Below are 12909 nucleotides of genomic sequence, written 5' to 3' on the forward strand. Positions count from 1 at the left end.
TCCTGTAGGCCTACAATGTAGGCATTAATAATCATAATAGGACCCACACCTCAGGGAGTTTGTCCCAGTACATTTTGCACATACATGCAATTTTGTCTCTACATCTTACCCATTACAACTAGGAGCAGTGAGCAGCCATTGGTCACTGGCTATTGGCACCATTGGAGGCTCCACGACAACTGCTGGCTCTGGTAAGCCCCTCTCTATCTCACAGATTGCAGTGTCTTGCCTGGCTCACTCTCAGTGGCCCCTGGCATGCCACTCTCATTCTCCATATCCTCTCTTTCCCTTCTCTGCCTTGCCTCACTTTCTCCCTCCGTGTCTGGAATGATGACATGGCATTGTTAGTGTTACAGGGGGAGTAGACAGTCTCTGAAAATTGAAATATTAACTACATTATGACTTGACACATATTCATACTAAAGTTCATTTTAACATGTGTGGTCGCCAGTCGCTACATGGACAGGAGGAGATGGTTCAGGGTTGCCTCTTTGCATCGGGGGCTTCCTCCTCTTGGGCACAGGGCGGTACGTGAAGAGGGTAGGCACAGCATCCTCTTTTAATTTTAGTTTTCCTCTTGTGTGTGTGTGAACGCTTTTCTGTCAAAATGTGACTGCAGAATTACTTATGAGTTTAATTTCCACACACTCCAGACTCCGTACATGAGATTGTTAAAGAGCAGTACAGAACATTGAACCTTGATTCACAATTGAAATATCTAAATGTGGAGTAGACTACACAAAGTTTAAGCTGGTCGAACTTTGTTTTTATTGTTATTATTTTGTGCATTCTCTCTCTCTCTCTCTCTCTCTCTCTCTCTCTCTCTCTCTCTCTCTCCCCCCACAACACAACACACTGGTCCACAACACACTTGCCAGTACAACACACAAGCTGTAGTGCCAATCTAACGCAGAGATATATTGTCAGGGCTGTTGTATTTAGTTAGGAAGTTAGGAACCAAATGGACCCTCATCATGGGTATGTATGTGCATGTTCAAATGGGAGTCTATGGGACCATTTAATAGTTCTCTCTGAGTTACACCCATGATGAGGGTTGAGGTTTCATTTGGTTCCTATCATTTGGTTCCTAACTAATTGTAGTCCCCATAGTTATTACAGCCAAGAAAGATAGCACAACATCCCTACAAATTACTCAGCTCTGTTAGCATCTGGTGATGTTAAAGGAGTAGTTCACCCCCCAAATGACTTTCTTTCCATTGATTACTCACACCTAAACCTAAACCTAACCCTAACCCTAAACCTTACCCTAAACCTAACCCTAACCCCTAACCCTAAACCTAACCCTAAACCTTAGCCTAAACCTAACCCTAACACCTAACCCTAAACCTAAACCTTACCCTAAACCTAACCCTAACCCCTAACCCTAAACCTAACCCTAACCCTAAACCTAACCTCAGTAAAACTATGCCTAAACCTAACCCTAATCCTAACCCTAACCTCAGTCAAATTATTCCTAGTTCCCCGAAGGAGGCGGCGCCTGCTCCACATTGTGCACAAAAACGAGCGCTCCTGTTCTCAATCTAACTGAATCTCAAACTTACTGTGACATATATGACATATATATATATATATATATATATATATATATATATATATATATATATATATATATATATATATATATGGGCATACATCGTATGTTAATTAGTAAAGTCATTAAGCCAAGCAGGGTCTTGGCGAGTTAGGGCCTGGGTTTGATGCCTGGGGATCTCCATATATGGGCATAAGGGCATATATGGGCATAAGGGGGTACCCTAACAGGGCATCATCTGGGAATGCCCATGCTGTATATGGACATTTTATTTATTTTATCCTTTATATATATTAGGGCTGTCCCCGACTAAGGATTTGTATAGTCTTCTATGATTTTTTGATGATTTGTTGATCGAATGGTAGTCCAATGGCCTTGTTTTTTTTCTTTGCTTTTTTTTTTTTACTTTTACAATGGCTTACACACAACAGAAGTGAAACACTCATTTAAATAGCATCTTCTTGACTTGACGTTCTTGTTTTAATAGATAACTCATTCATTATTTAAGCCAAGGTTTATTATCATGGCCTTATAAGAATAGTCAGAATAATACAGCAATAACAACAACAAAATAATATCTCTAAAATAAATACAGTAACAAAATAATATAAGGCTAATTAAATAACAAAATACTAAAATAAGTAGGCTTATAGCAGGTGTAAAGTTTATTCACTTAGCTTTTTAAAGAAAACCAACCCTTCGCGTCACACCAAAAGCTAAAGCCCCGGACGCCGATGTCTGTGTAACACCCATGTAACTAGGCGATGCGGTCAGCCAGTCACAGATTTCTGAAGGCTCTGCCCGACACCAATATCTGTGTAACATCCATGCATGTATCAGTCCACGAGACGCTGCGCTGACAGAGAGACAACAGCAATTGAATTTTCCAAAACAGACCCTGTCACTCGTCGGGGAGAAAGAGAAAAGAAGACCTTAAAACACAACTCTAGTGCTGTTACGTGTTGATGGCATAGGTTTATTTGCCGATCTGCAAGCTCAAAACCTGAGCGTCCGCGTCGCTTTTGACTGTTTAATAAGAAAGGGAGTATGGACATTCCCCTTACAAGGAATAGAGATGATTTTGATCGACCTCTTTGTTATACCACAAAACATCAATTATTTATTACATTTAGAGGCCCTCAGTTGTGGAGCTCTCTAGATACATCACTTAAGTCATCTCTATCCTTGTCAATATTTAAGAAACGTATGAAACAATATCTTATTTCTTTACTGTAAGTCCACATGATTTTATCTACTGATGTGTTATCTCACCAAATGTGTTTTTTGTTTTTGTTTTTGTCTTTTTCTGTTTTTTGTGGAGTTTCTGTGTTTTTACTTCTTTATTGCACAGCTGCTCTGACATAACTTGTATATTGTATTTGTTCCTAGTGAACTTGTATTTGTTAAATGAATGACCTCTTTCATTAAGGAAAGGATTCTAAATAATTTTGGCTTCTTCCTCTCCTTGCACAGTATTTTGTATCCTCAATATGTATTGTTCTATTTTTTATAATGTGCTAATAAACTAAACTAAACTAAACTAGACATAATTAAGGGACTTAAGCCAACTTACTTTTATCAAGTGATCTGACATCAGCAGTTGCTCGTTGTGGAGTGGTAGGTCATAGTCAGATTGCAGATCCTGCATCTTATTTTATAGTTTTGTCATCTACTTGTTCAAAGTGTTTCCACACTTGAGATCTGTTGTTGCGAAATTTTGCATGCACATCACAAGTGGCGAAACATTTCGTATTTAAAACAAATCAAAAGGGGTCGTGGCCTAATGGCTCAACAAAGCCCCCTACAAAATTTCAACGCAACAGCTCCACTATAGTGGGGCTGTTTCACCCACAAGTACGAAAATTGGTACACACCTGCATCATGTCCGGACTCACAAAAAAGTCTCTTGGCGCCATGTCCAAAAGCAAACAGGAAGTGAGCCATTTTGACTAATTTGTGGCGTTTTGGCGTAATTTTGGCCGTTTTCACGCGTCACACTTTAACAAACTACTTCTAGGGGGTTAATCGGATCAACTTCAAATTCGCTCGGCATACAAAAGACACCTTAACTTCCTTCGCCAAACAGGAAATACCTCCTCTTCTGATTGGTCGATACTTGATTGTTCCTCTTTTTGGCTATATCCCATCAACCATTTGTCGTAGAAACTTGTGGGTGGCGTCATTTGACTTGATTAAGAGTCTTTCACCTTAATTGGTTTAACTTAGCCCCACCCCCTCTTCTGATTGGCCGAAACTTTATTTGGGTTTATCTCATCAACCGTTTGTCGTACAGACTTGTGGGTGGAGTCATTTGACTTGTTTCAGAGTCCTTCAGCTTAATTGGTTTAACTTAGCCCCGCCCCCTCTTCTGATTGGCCTAAACTTTATTTGGGTTTATCTCATCAACCGTTTGTCGTACAGACTTGTGGGGGGAGTCATTGGGCTTGTTTTAGAGTCCTTCGGCTTAATTGGTTTAACTTAGCCCTGCCCCCTCTTCTGATTGGCCGAAACTTGACATGGGTTTATCTCATCAACTGTTTGTCATACAGACTTGTGGGGAGAGTCATTGGGCTTGTTTTACAGTCCTTCAGCTTAATTGGTTTAACTTAGCCCCGCCCCCTCTTCTGATTGGCCGAAACTTGACTTGGGTTTATCTCATCAACCAAGTCATTGGGCTTGTTTTAGAGTCCTTCAGCTTAATTGGTTTCTTCTGATTGGCCGAAACTTTATTTGGCTTTATCTTGTCAACCGTTTGTCATAGACACTTGATGCCGGTGATGTCGGTGATGTCGGTGATGCCATTTGACTTGTTTCAAAGTCCTTCAGCTTAATTGGTTTAACTTAGCCCCGCCCCCTCTTCTGATTGGCCGAAACTTTATTTGGCTATAACTTGTCAACCGTTTGTCATACAGACTTGTGGGTGTTGTCATTTGACTTGTTTCCTTGTCCATAATTAGTTGGTGTAATTTAGCCCCGCCCCCTCTTCTTCTTCTAAGTCCTCGTGGCACCACGACCCATGATGGACTTCTTAGTGTTTTTCTCCGGTTTCAAAAGCATTATATAACACTTTGGTCCAAACAGCACCACCAAAAGGCCCAAACTAGATACTAAAATAGCAAATACCTCCACTACATCTGCATATTTCCCAGGGGAGCTGATATATGCTGGGATGAAGGCTATCCACACGGCGCAGAAGATCAACATGCTGAAAGTGATTAACTTGGCTTCGTTGAAGTTGTCGGGAAGATTCCTTGCCATGAATGCCAGGACGAAACTGAGAAGTGCCAGTAAACCAATATAACCCAGTAACACTGCAAAACCAACAGTTGATCCCACATCACACTCATAGACTATCTTATCTCTGAGGTATTGTGTGTTTTTATGAGGGGTTGGTGTGGCAGAAACAAGCCAGGAAGTGCAGATTATTACTTGAATGGAAGTAAGAGCCAGGACGGTTCCTCTCTGCTGCGCAGCACCGAACAACTTCATAATGTCTGCTCCTCCAGGCTTGGAGGCCTTGAACACGGCCAACACCACCATAGTCTTTACCAGGATACAAGACACACAGAGTACAAACGTGATCCCAAACACTGCATGTCTCAGCTGACAAGTCCAGAGTCTGGGACGTCCAATGAACAGAAGAGAACACAGGAAACACAGATGGAGCGAGAGCAACAGCTGGAAGCTGAGTTCTGAGTTGTTGGCGCGCACCATGGGCGTGTCTCGAAGATAGACGAAGATTCCCAGGACGACGGTACACATTAGTGTGCCAAGCAACGCGATGGTTGTCAAGCAGATACCCAGGGCCTCATGGTAGGAGAGGAACTCCACGCTCTTAGGGACACACTGGTCACGCTGGGGACTGGACCAGAAGTCCTCTGGACAGCCGGTGCACTCGGTAGAGTCTTAACAACAAAGAAGAGAAGATTATAGACAAGGTATCGAGCCAATTTGATCCTTTTCCTTTTCAACTTATGGGAACATGGTTATGTTCCCATAATGTAAACCTACCAGTCTGATTGCTGATCTCTCCTTCAGAACAAGTGATGCAGTCAAAGCAGCAGACAGGTTCCCCTTTCCTTCTGGCCAGACGGGTTCCAGGGGAACAGCTCTCACTGCACACTGACCTTACGGGCTACTGGGGATGATAACACATGATCAACTTCAGCCCACACTTTACTATTACAATTCATGTCATAAGCTCAGCATCCAGGGATTTAAAAAAGCCAAAGTGACCTGTTAAGCCAAAGTGACCTGTTTTGTTTCAAAGTTCCAGAAGATTCTGTCTTCATCAAGGATCAGTTCTTCCCCTGAGGAAGCCGATCTCTTGAACACACCTACATTGTGAACCTCTGCGCTTCCATCAGGGAGCCACACCCAGTTCATGATGTCACAGATTGGTAAGGCATCGCCGTTCTCATCAAAAGATACCTGATCACCAAAGGAGGTGGTGAAGTTGGTCTTTTCCAGGTAATACACAAGCTAGAAATGGGTGATAAACAAAGTGCCATTTTAAAAACCTACAACATACACACAAGTGACAAAGACAGGGACAGTTAATGTATTAACACATTCTGCGGCACCCGGGACTGATGCAAAAACTCAAATTCCCATAATCCATTACAAGATAACGTCATCAGGAAATGCGATCTGCCATTCACAACAATGTAATGAACTTCAGGAAAATGTATGTATCTCGGAATCTATCTGCAGATCGCGTTTTTGGTCAAAACAAGCCCTTTTCTACGGACCATAACAAAAGCAAGGATGGTCGCGGTTATGATTTTATATCTGTTTACATGTGGACAGGTGATGCGTTCATGGAACCTTGAAATTAAGGTAAAAACATTGCGCGAGCCAACTTTTCCTTTATCTTCTGCCTGTCCATCGTTCAACAACTGTGTGTGTGTGGCTTCTGATGTACGTGGTGCTGTTGTCACACGACCACTAGCAGCTGCAGGCTTGGAGGCGATCTATCTATCTATCTATCTATCTATCTATCTATCTATCTATCTATCTATCTGACCATATACTGTATGTTTGGGGTGTGTGTGTGAGTGTGTGTGTGTGTGTGTGTGTGTGTGTGTGTGTGTGTGTGTGTGTGTGTGTGTGTGTGTGTGTGTGTGTGTGTGTGTGTGGATAAACACAGAAACGGCCCTTGCCCGGCCCGCATTGTCGGGTCTTGACGGACCTGCAGGGCTCTACTATAGAGATACTGTGTACCGGTGTGCTTGATGTTTGGATACAATCTGTAGGAGTAATAGGAAAAAAAAGTGTTTTGCAAAAACTGCTCACAGACAGACGCACACACAAACACAGATGGAAGGTCTTCACGCCACAAGGCAATCAATCAATCAATCAATCAATCAATCAATCAATCAATCAATCAGAAAATGATTGGCCTGGGTTGTGGTCCATCGATCCAGGGACCTATAGGCCAGGGGTTTTCAAAGTGGGTGACGGGGCACCCTGGGGTGCCGTGACAGCAGTCCAGGGGTGCCGCGAGATAATTTGATAATATTGTTAGAATTTATTTGGACACTTAAAAATATATATTTAGAATCATTTTAAACTTGAAATACGTTATTTTCAGTCAGTTCTAACCGAAATGTCTCAACACTTATCTCAACACTTTCCTTACAACATAATCACTAAAATATGCTATAAATTAAGGTGCTGGGAATTAAACTTATGAATATAATGTAGGGGTGCCTCAAATGAAAGATACATTTCTAGGGGTGCCTTGAGCCCAAAAAGTTTGGGAACCCCTGCTATAGGCACATAAGCAGCCTGACAAGTTGAGTCCTGTTACCAGTACTGCATGTCTCTCCCCATCTCTCTCTCCCTGTTTCCTGTCCATCACCACTACTTATAAACTATAATTAAAGGCTACAAACTACAAACTCTGGTAAGCTGTTTATTAATATCCCACCTGCCACGGCTGTATTTCCTGCAAACGGGCACAGCTGTGCCCAGGGAAAGGCCCTCTTCCTGGCACACACTGCAACATGTCATGGAGGGCGTGGGCCATAGCGTACACAGCCTTGTAAACATTATACTCTGCCCTGAGGTTAGACACATCCAGCAGGGTGGTTTCTGCTGTTGCCAGGTCCTCTTGTCCAGTACACACCCTTCCACCTGCATCCACCCACTCTGGTGGAAGGGGTGCAAATTTACACTGAAATGAGTGCTCCCAAAACTGCCTCACCTGAAGAAAACAGGAACATAATAGACATAACATATAGACATAATACACATAAACATAACTTTAAAAAAAATCGCACCCAATGTGAAGTGAGCGGTGGTCGTGCTTGCATAACGTCTTCAATTGGTAATTGGTGATGTAATACAGGCTACACACACACACATTGCTATGGAAAAACGCTGAGGAAAAAGACTAGGATATAGGTCTAGGATGTAATTGGTGATGTAAGATGGCTACACACACACATATTGCTATGGCAAACGCTGAGGAAAACACATTGCTATGGCAAAACGCTGAGGAAAAGTGGCTACAGATAGTGGCTACAGATAATTGGTGATGTAATGTGATGTAATATGGCTACGCACACACATATTGCTATGGCAAAACACTGAGGAAAACACATTGCTATGGCAAAACGCTGAGGAAAAGTGGCTACAGACACACGCACAGCCACTCTAAAAAAATAGACATTAGATTTAAATAGACTGCGCTCTGTCGAGGTGCCAACTTGCTCCTTGTGCACTCGTGGCCATGTATGGTCTAATTGTGCACCAGCAGAGCGCGCCTTGTTTATTTATTTATCAGGTCACACTTGTTGATGGTGACATCACCAAGAAAGCTGGTCCCTGATTGGCTACAGGCGTAAACACAGACAGATACGTGACTGATACACCACTGAACACAGTAGCCTACTTGCACGCTCTGCTGGTGATATTCGCCTAGAAAAGGAATAATGTGAGAGCAGCTCCCCAGTACAACATAAACCCGAGTTATACTTTGCCGTACAGTGGGTTGCTTGTCGAAAATAGCAGATTTACAACCTCACTGACTCACTATGACATGGCTGTTGTTGAGGTCCTTTCCAGGATGTATTTCCAACAGGGAGTCCCTGAGGCCTGGTATCTCTCCACGGCGGAATGTAAGGCCCAGGCTGCCTCTCACATACGTCATGTAGCGAGGAGTCAGGAGCTTTGGCACCTCCATGAAGCTTATATCAGCTATCCACTGGAGACCCGAGACTTTCTGCTCAATGACCTGTGGATTGTAACAGCTTTCTGTACTTTTACGTCCGTCCGTATCACATTGTTGACCGTCAAGACTGCTGACTATCATCACCTGGATATCCATGCCCATAAATGGAGATCCCTGATGTCATCAATAATAAGCCCATATCTGGGAATTCCCATATATTAAGCCCATATTTGGCAATGTCCATATTTGGCAATGCCCATATATGGCCGCTCCATATACCGGTATGGCCGCTCCATATATGGCCATGACAGAATTTATTTGCAAATCAAGACTGCTGACTATCATCACCTGGATCTCCATATATGAAGATCATGACACTGACCTCATCAAACCCTGGATATCCATACATGGAGACGACTGGATCATCACCTAGATCTCCATATATGGAGCTGGTCAATACCTCTACATCTGACCTCAAGGACTCCATATATGGATATAGCTGACCTGTTCTGACATCACAGTGATGACTCAACCAGCTCAGCAGAAGGGTTTACATGCCAAAGTGTCCATGTGCACACATCCATTTGCACGCGCCCTGTAGCCCGTCTTACTGGCTATTATTAAGACTACTACAATAATACTGTAACTAATGTCAGCCTCCTTATAGTTATGAGTTACTAAAATTCTACCATAAATCCAACCTCGTCCAGGAGTTTAACCAGACGTCTCCCGTACACAAACACAGCGACCACGTGAGCCGTGGATCTCTTCACCACAGAGACAATCCTCCGGAGTTCGGCCGGGTCGCTGTCCCAGGGTACGAGCTCCACGTACGCCAGGCAACCCCAACCGGACTGGTCCAGCTCGGACTGGAACATCTGGGCCGCATCGCGGCCATAGGCATCGTCGTGATACACCAGTCCTGCCCACGTCCAGCCGAACCTTCTCATTATCTGGAGCATGGCTCGCACCTGAATGGATAAAGCATGGAGGCACGAGTGCTAAGCCCATTAAGAACTGGGTCCAATTCTATAAATGTCTTCTAAATCCTAACAGTTTTCAAAAAAGAAAAAGAAAAGGAAAGACAAGAAAAATGGATGTTACTGATGTGCCATTCCAAAGCCATTGGCAAGATCTTTTCAAGGGATTGTTAGAAGAGGGACAAAGGAGGGCATTTGTAAATGTGTTGTTATGTAAATGCTGTTCATATTCTCCTTTCCAATGAAAACAAGTGTCGAAAAGTGCCTTTTGTTTTCAGTAACAAAAGAGCAAGGCTGAATAGTGAAAAGAACATGGGAAAACAAGTATTTCCAGAAACAAATGCAGGAAAAGTACAGGAAATGCTGAAGTTTTGAAATGTCACGTCTGTATATCAGTGAACAGTGGTGTTCAAACTTTTTTCATGTCGAGGACCCCCAAAATTATAAGTATTTAGCCACGGACACCCATCTCAAATGTTTTTGTTCCAGGGACTGCAGTAATACACACAGGCAAATGAGAGGTCATATCAATTACACTCACCAGAAGTGTAAGTATCTGTCAAGTGTATGGAACATGTAACACTTTTACCTGGATGGTATTGCTTATGACTGTTCTAAAGAAGGCAGGGTGCTGATTCCGCTCACTCAGACAGGAGCACAGGGCATAGGCACTTATCTGAAAATGACACAAAACAGTAGTAGACTCTGTTCTGCCAGCGATCAAATTTTGGGGAGTGAACTACTCCTTTAATTGATTGATTGATTGAAGACTTTATTAGAAGTTTGCATAGGAAAAGGTACAGTTTCATGACGGTACAGTTCACTGGTACAAGGTCTACTAAAAGGAGATCCATGAAAAGACTACCGGTAAGCTTATTTCCACAGGAAACCATTAAAGTATCTCATATAACATTGAATGACAGACGAATAGAACACAGTACTATGCAGTAGATATGTAAAGAAAAGAAAATGAGAGAACAAAAAAAAGAAAAACAGTAAGTCTAAACAAAACAGTAAGTATAAGAAGGGGCAGGGGAGGGTAGGGTTGGGCTAGGTTAGTTTTTTTACCAGTTGCGAACGGCTGCTGCCTGTAAGTGGTTTTTCAGGGCAATTTTAAAGGCTGCTAGTGATCCACACTCCTTTAACTCTATCCACGCTTTGAACGTTCCCGTTCGCCCCATTTTTGACGGCCCGTCAATGCCAATTGTACGTTCTTTGGCTCGTTCTTTTGTACCTTGGTTTGATGTCTGTAACCTGATGAGGGGTCGCGCGGGTGTCTACCGTTGAAACAGCTCCCATAAAAGTACTCTTAAAATCCAACTGGACGTTAACATCAATGGAGTCACAACACTCTTCCATGTGTTTTTCTCTGGATCTATTGCTCTGTAGCGACTCATCAGCCTTGAACAGCCTTGACAAGCAAGAGTCGATCTGAGACCATTTTCACATTAATTCTTGCATGAGGCTGCCCCCTACTGCTGGTAGAGCCACGGCACACCTCTTTAAGAGAAAATTTCAAAAAAAAAATGAATACACCTTTGTCTATATCATCGCAAAGGTAAGGTGCTTTTGCTGGCACAAAACCCAATAATAAATAACAACATCTGGCAGAATAAGAGTTAAGCACCTTGGACACATACTATCGCCATCCAAGAGCCTCTGTAACGTATGTGCTTTTGCAGTCTCTCTCCATAGCTGAATGGTTAGTGTCCATGCCTAGGACTCCGGAGGTCCCCGAGCTCCCAGGTACAAATGGGACAGTCGAACCATCGAATTAGTCTGATTGCCTAACATAACAAATGTAATGCAATAGACAAGAGGATCCTTCCATTTGGCCGTTGGGGGTTCTTAATGTTTGATTTAACATAAACAGTAGCTGCTTGGTTTCTCCCAAAAAATCATGATATATATCCTATTTTTGGCAACTATTAGTTAATTAATATAACAAATTAAGCCTATTTTTTTTTTTATTATTAGGCTGATAGATTGGTAGTCCAATCGGACTCCCTCGATCGATTAGTTGACTATTTGACTAATCTAGGTCAGTCCAATACAAAGACATTATAATGTGACCACGAGAGCAGCCTCAGAATTCCTCCTACTCTCCGTTTCTGCCCGACAGCGACGATATGATGAACAATAAAAATCACATCATCGTTAAAAGGTGATGGTAAAAAAAGCGGGTTGAAGTAAGCAACTTACCAGGGGCACTCTGTACAAACCTAACACACTAGAGATGGCCAGAGAATTTGCTGACCCCACATCGCCCACAATTCCGATCACGGGAGGAGAGCCGACGCAATTCTCATGCAGTGTGAAGCGCTCCTCTCTCCCGCTGATCAGTGACAGCGCTGCACGGATTGCAACTCCAGCCGTGTAGCAGGTGTCGTAGAGACTGTACCCCAGAGTGATGTTGGGCAGCAGGCTGGGGTTTCTGTTGATCTCTGCAACGGCAAAGGCCATGGTCTGGGCCCACCTGAACTCATCTATGTCGAAACTAACATACACAAACCTTGAATATTTACCTTTGTAGAAATATAAAACAGATATATGTTTTAACTTTTTTGTGATAAACAAAAGTCTATTTTGTATTTAATCTATTTGTTTAAAGGAGTAGTTCACCCACAAAATTACTTTTTATATTGATTACTCACGCCATGGAGACTTGAGTTCAATAATATTTTTGGGTTCATGTTTAATCTCCAGTTTCTTTCTGAAAATAAATCAATCAAATAATAATAATACTATCACCCATTTAGAACGGGTACACATTATAGTGTATTATTATTGCATGCTTTAACTATTGAAAAATAGCAGATATACAAGCTCACAGCGAGGCACAGAGTGCCGCGTTGCAAGCTTTTTGAAAAATCGTAAAAATTTGAATTTGGACCTATAATGGATTCTATAAGTGTATTTTGAATCCTTCTTAAGGTTTCTAAAAAAAATATATATATATATATATATATGTTTCTATATCAGCAATCTGGCCAGCCATCGTCACAGAAAAGGTCCTTTTCACTTAACTGGAGCTCAGTTAGTCTGTTCTTGAGAGACTACTATGTCAGTGGTTCTCAAACCTTTTCATGTTAGGGTAGGGTTGGGCTAGGTTAGTTTTTTTACCAGTTGCGAACGATATTGAAAATGATATTTATTTGGCCACGGACCCCCATCTCAAAATATTTAGTTCCAGGGACCAA

General features: G+C 42.3%; 1 protein-coding gene across 1 annotated transcript; it reads right to left on the bottom strand.

The window, feature by feature from the left end:
* Window positions 1–4543: 4543 nt before the first annotated feature.
* On the bottom strand, window positions 4544–12172 carry LOC308296171 (extracellular calcium-sensing receptor-like; the record flags this gene model as incomplete). Its single annotated transcript, XM_080739326.1, has 7 exons — window positions 4544–5457; window positions 5564–5687; window positions 5807–6034; window positions 7485–7760; window positions 8592–8780; window positions 9431–9700; window positions 11912–12172. 7 exons carry the CDS (start codon window positions 12170–12172, stop codon window positions 4544–4546), a joined length of 2262 nt encoding a protein of 753 aa, XP_080595452.1.
* Window positions 12173–12909: the final 737 nt, after the last annotated feature.

Source organism: Nannobrachium achirus, assembly GCF_963921795.1.
Source record: "Nannobrachium achirus genome assembly, chromosome: 2".
Classification (NCBI taxonomy): domain Eukaryota; kingdom Metazoa; phylum Chordata; class Actinopteri; order Myctophiformes; family Myctophidae; genus Nannobrachium; species Nannobrachium achirus.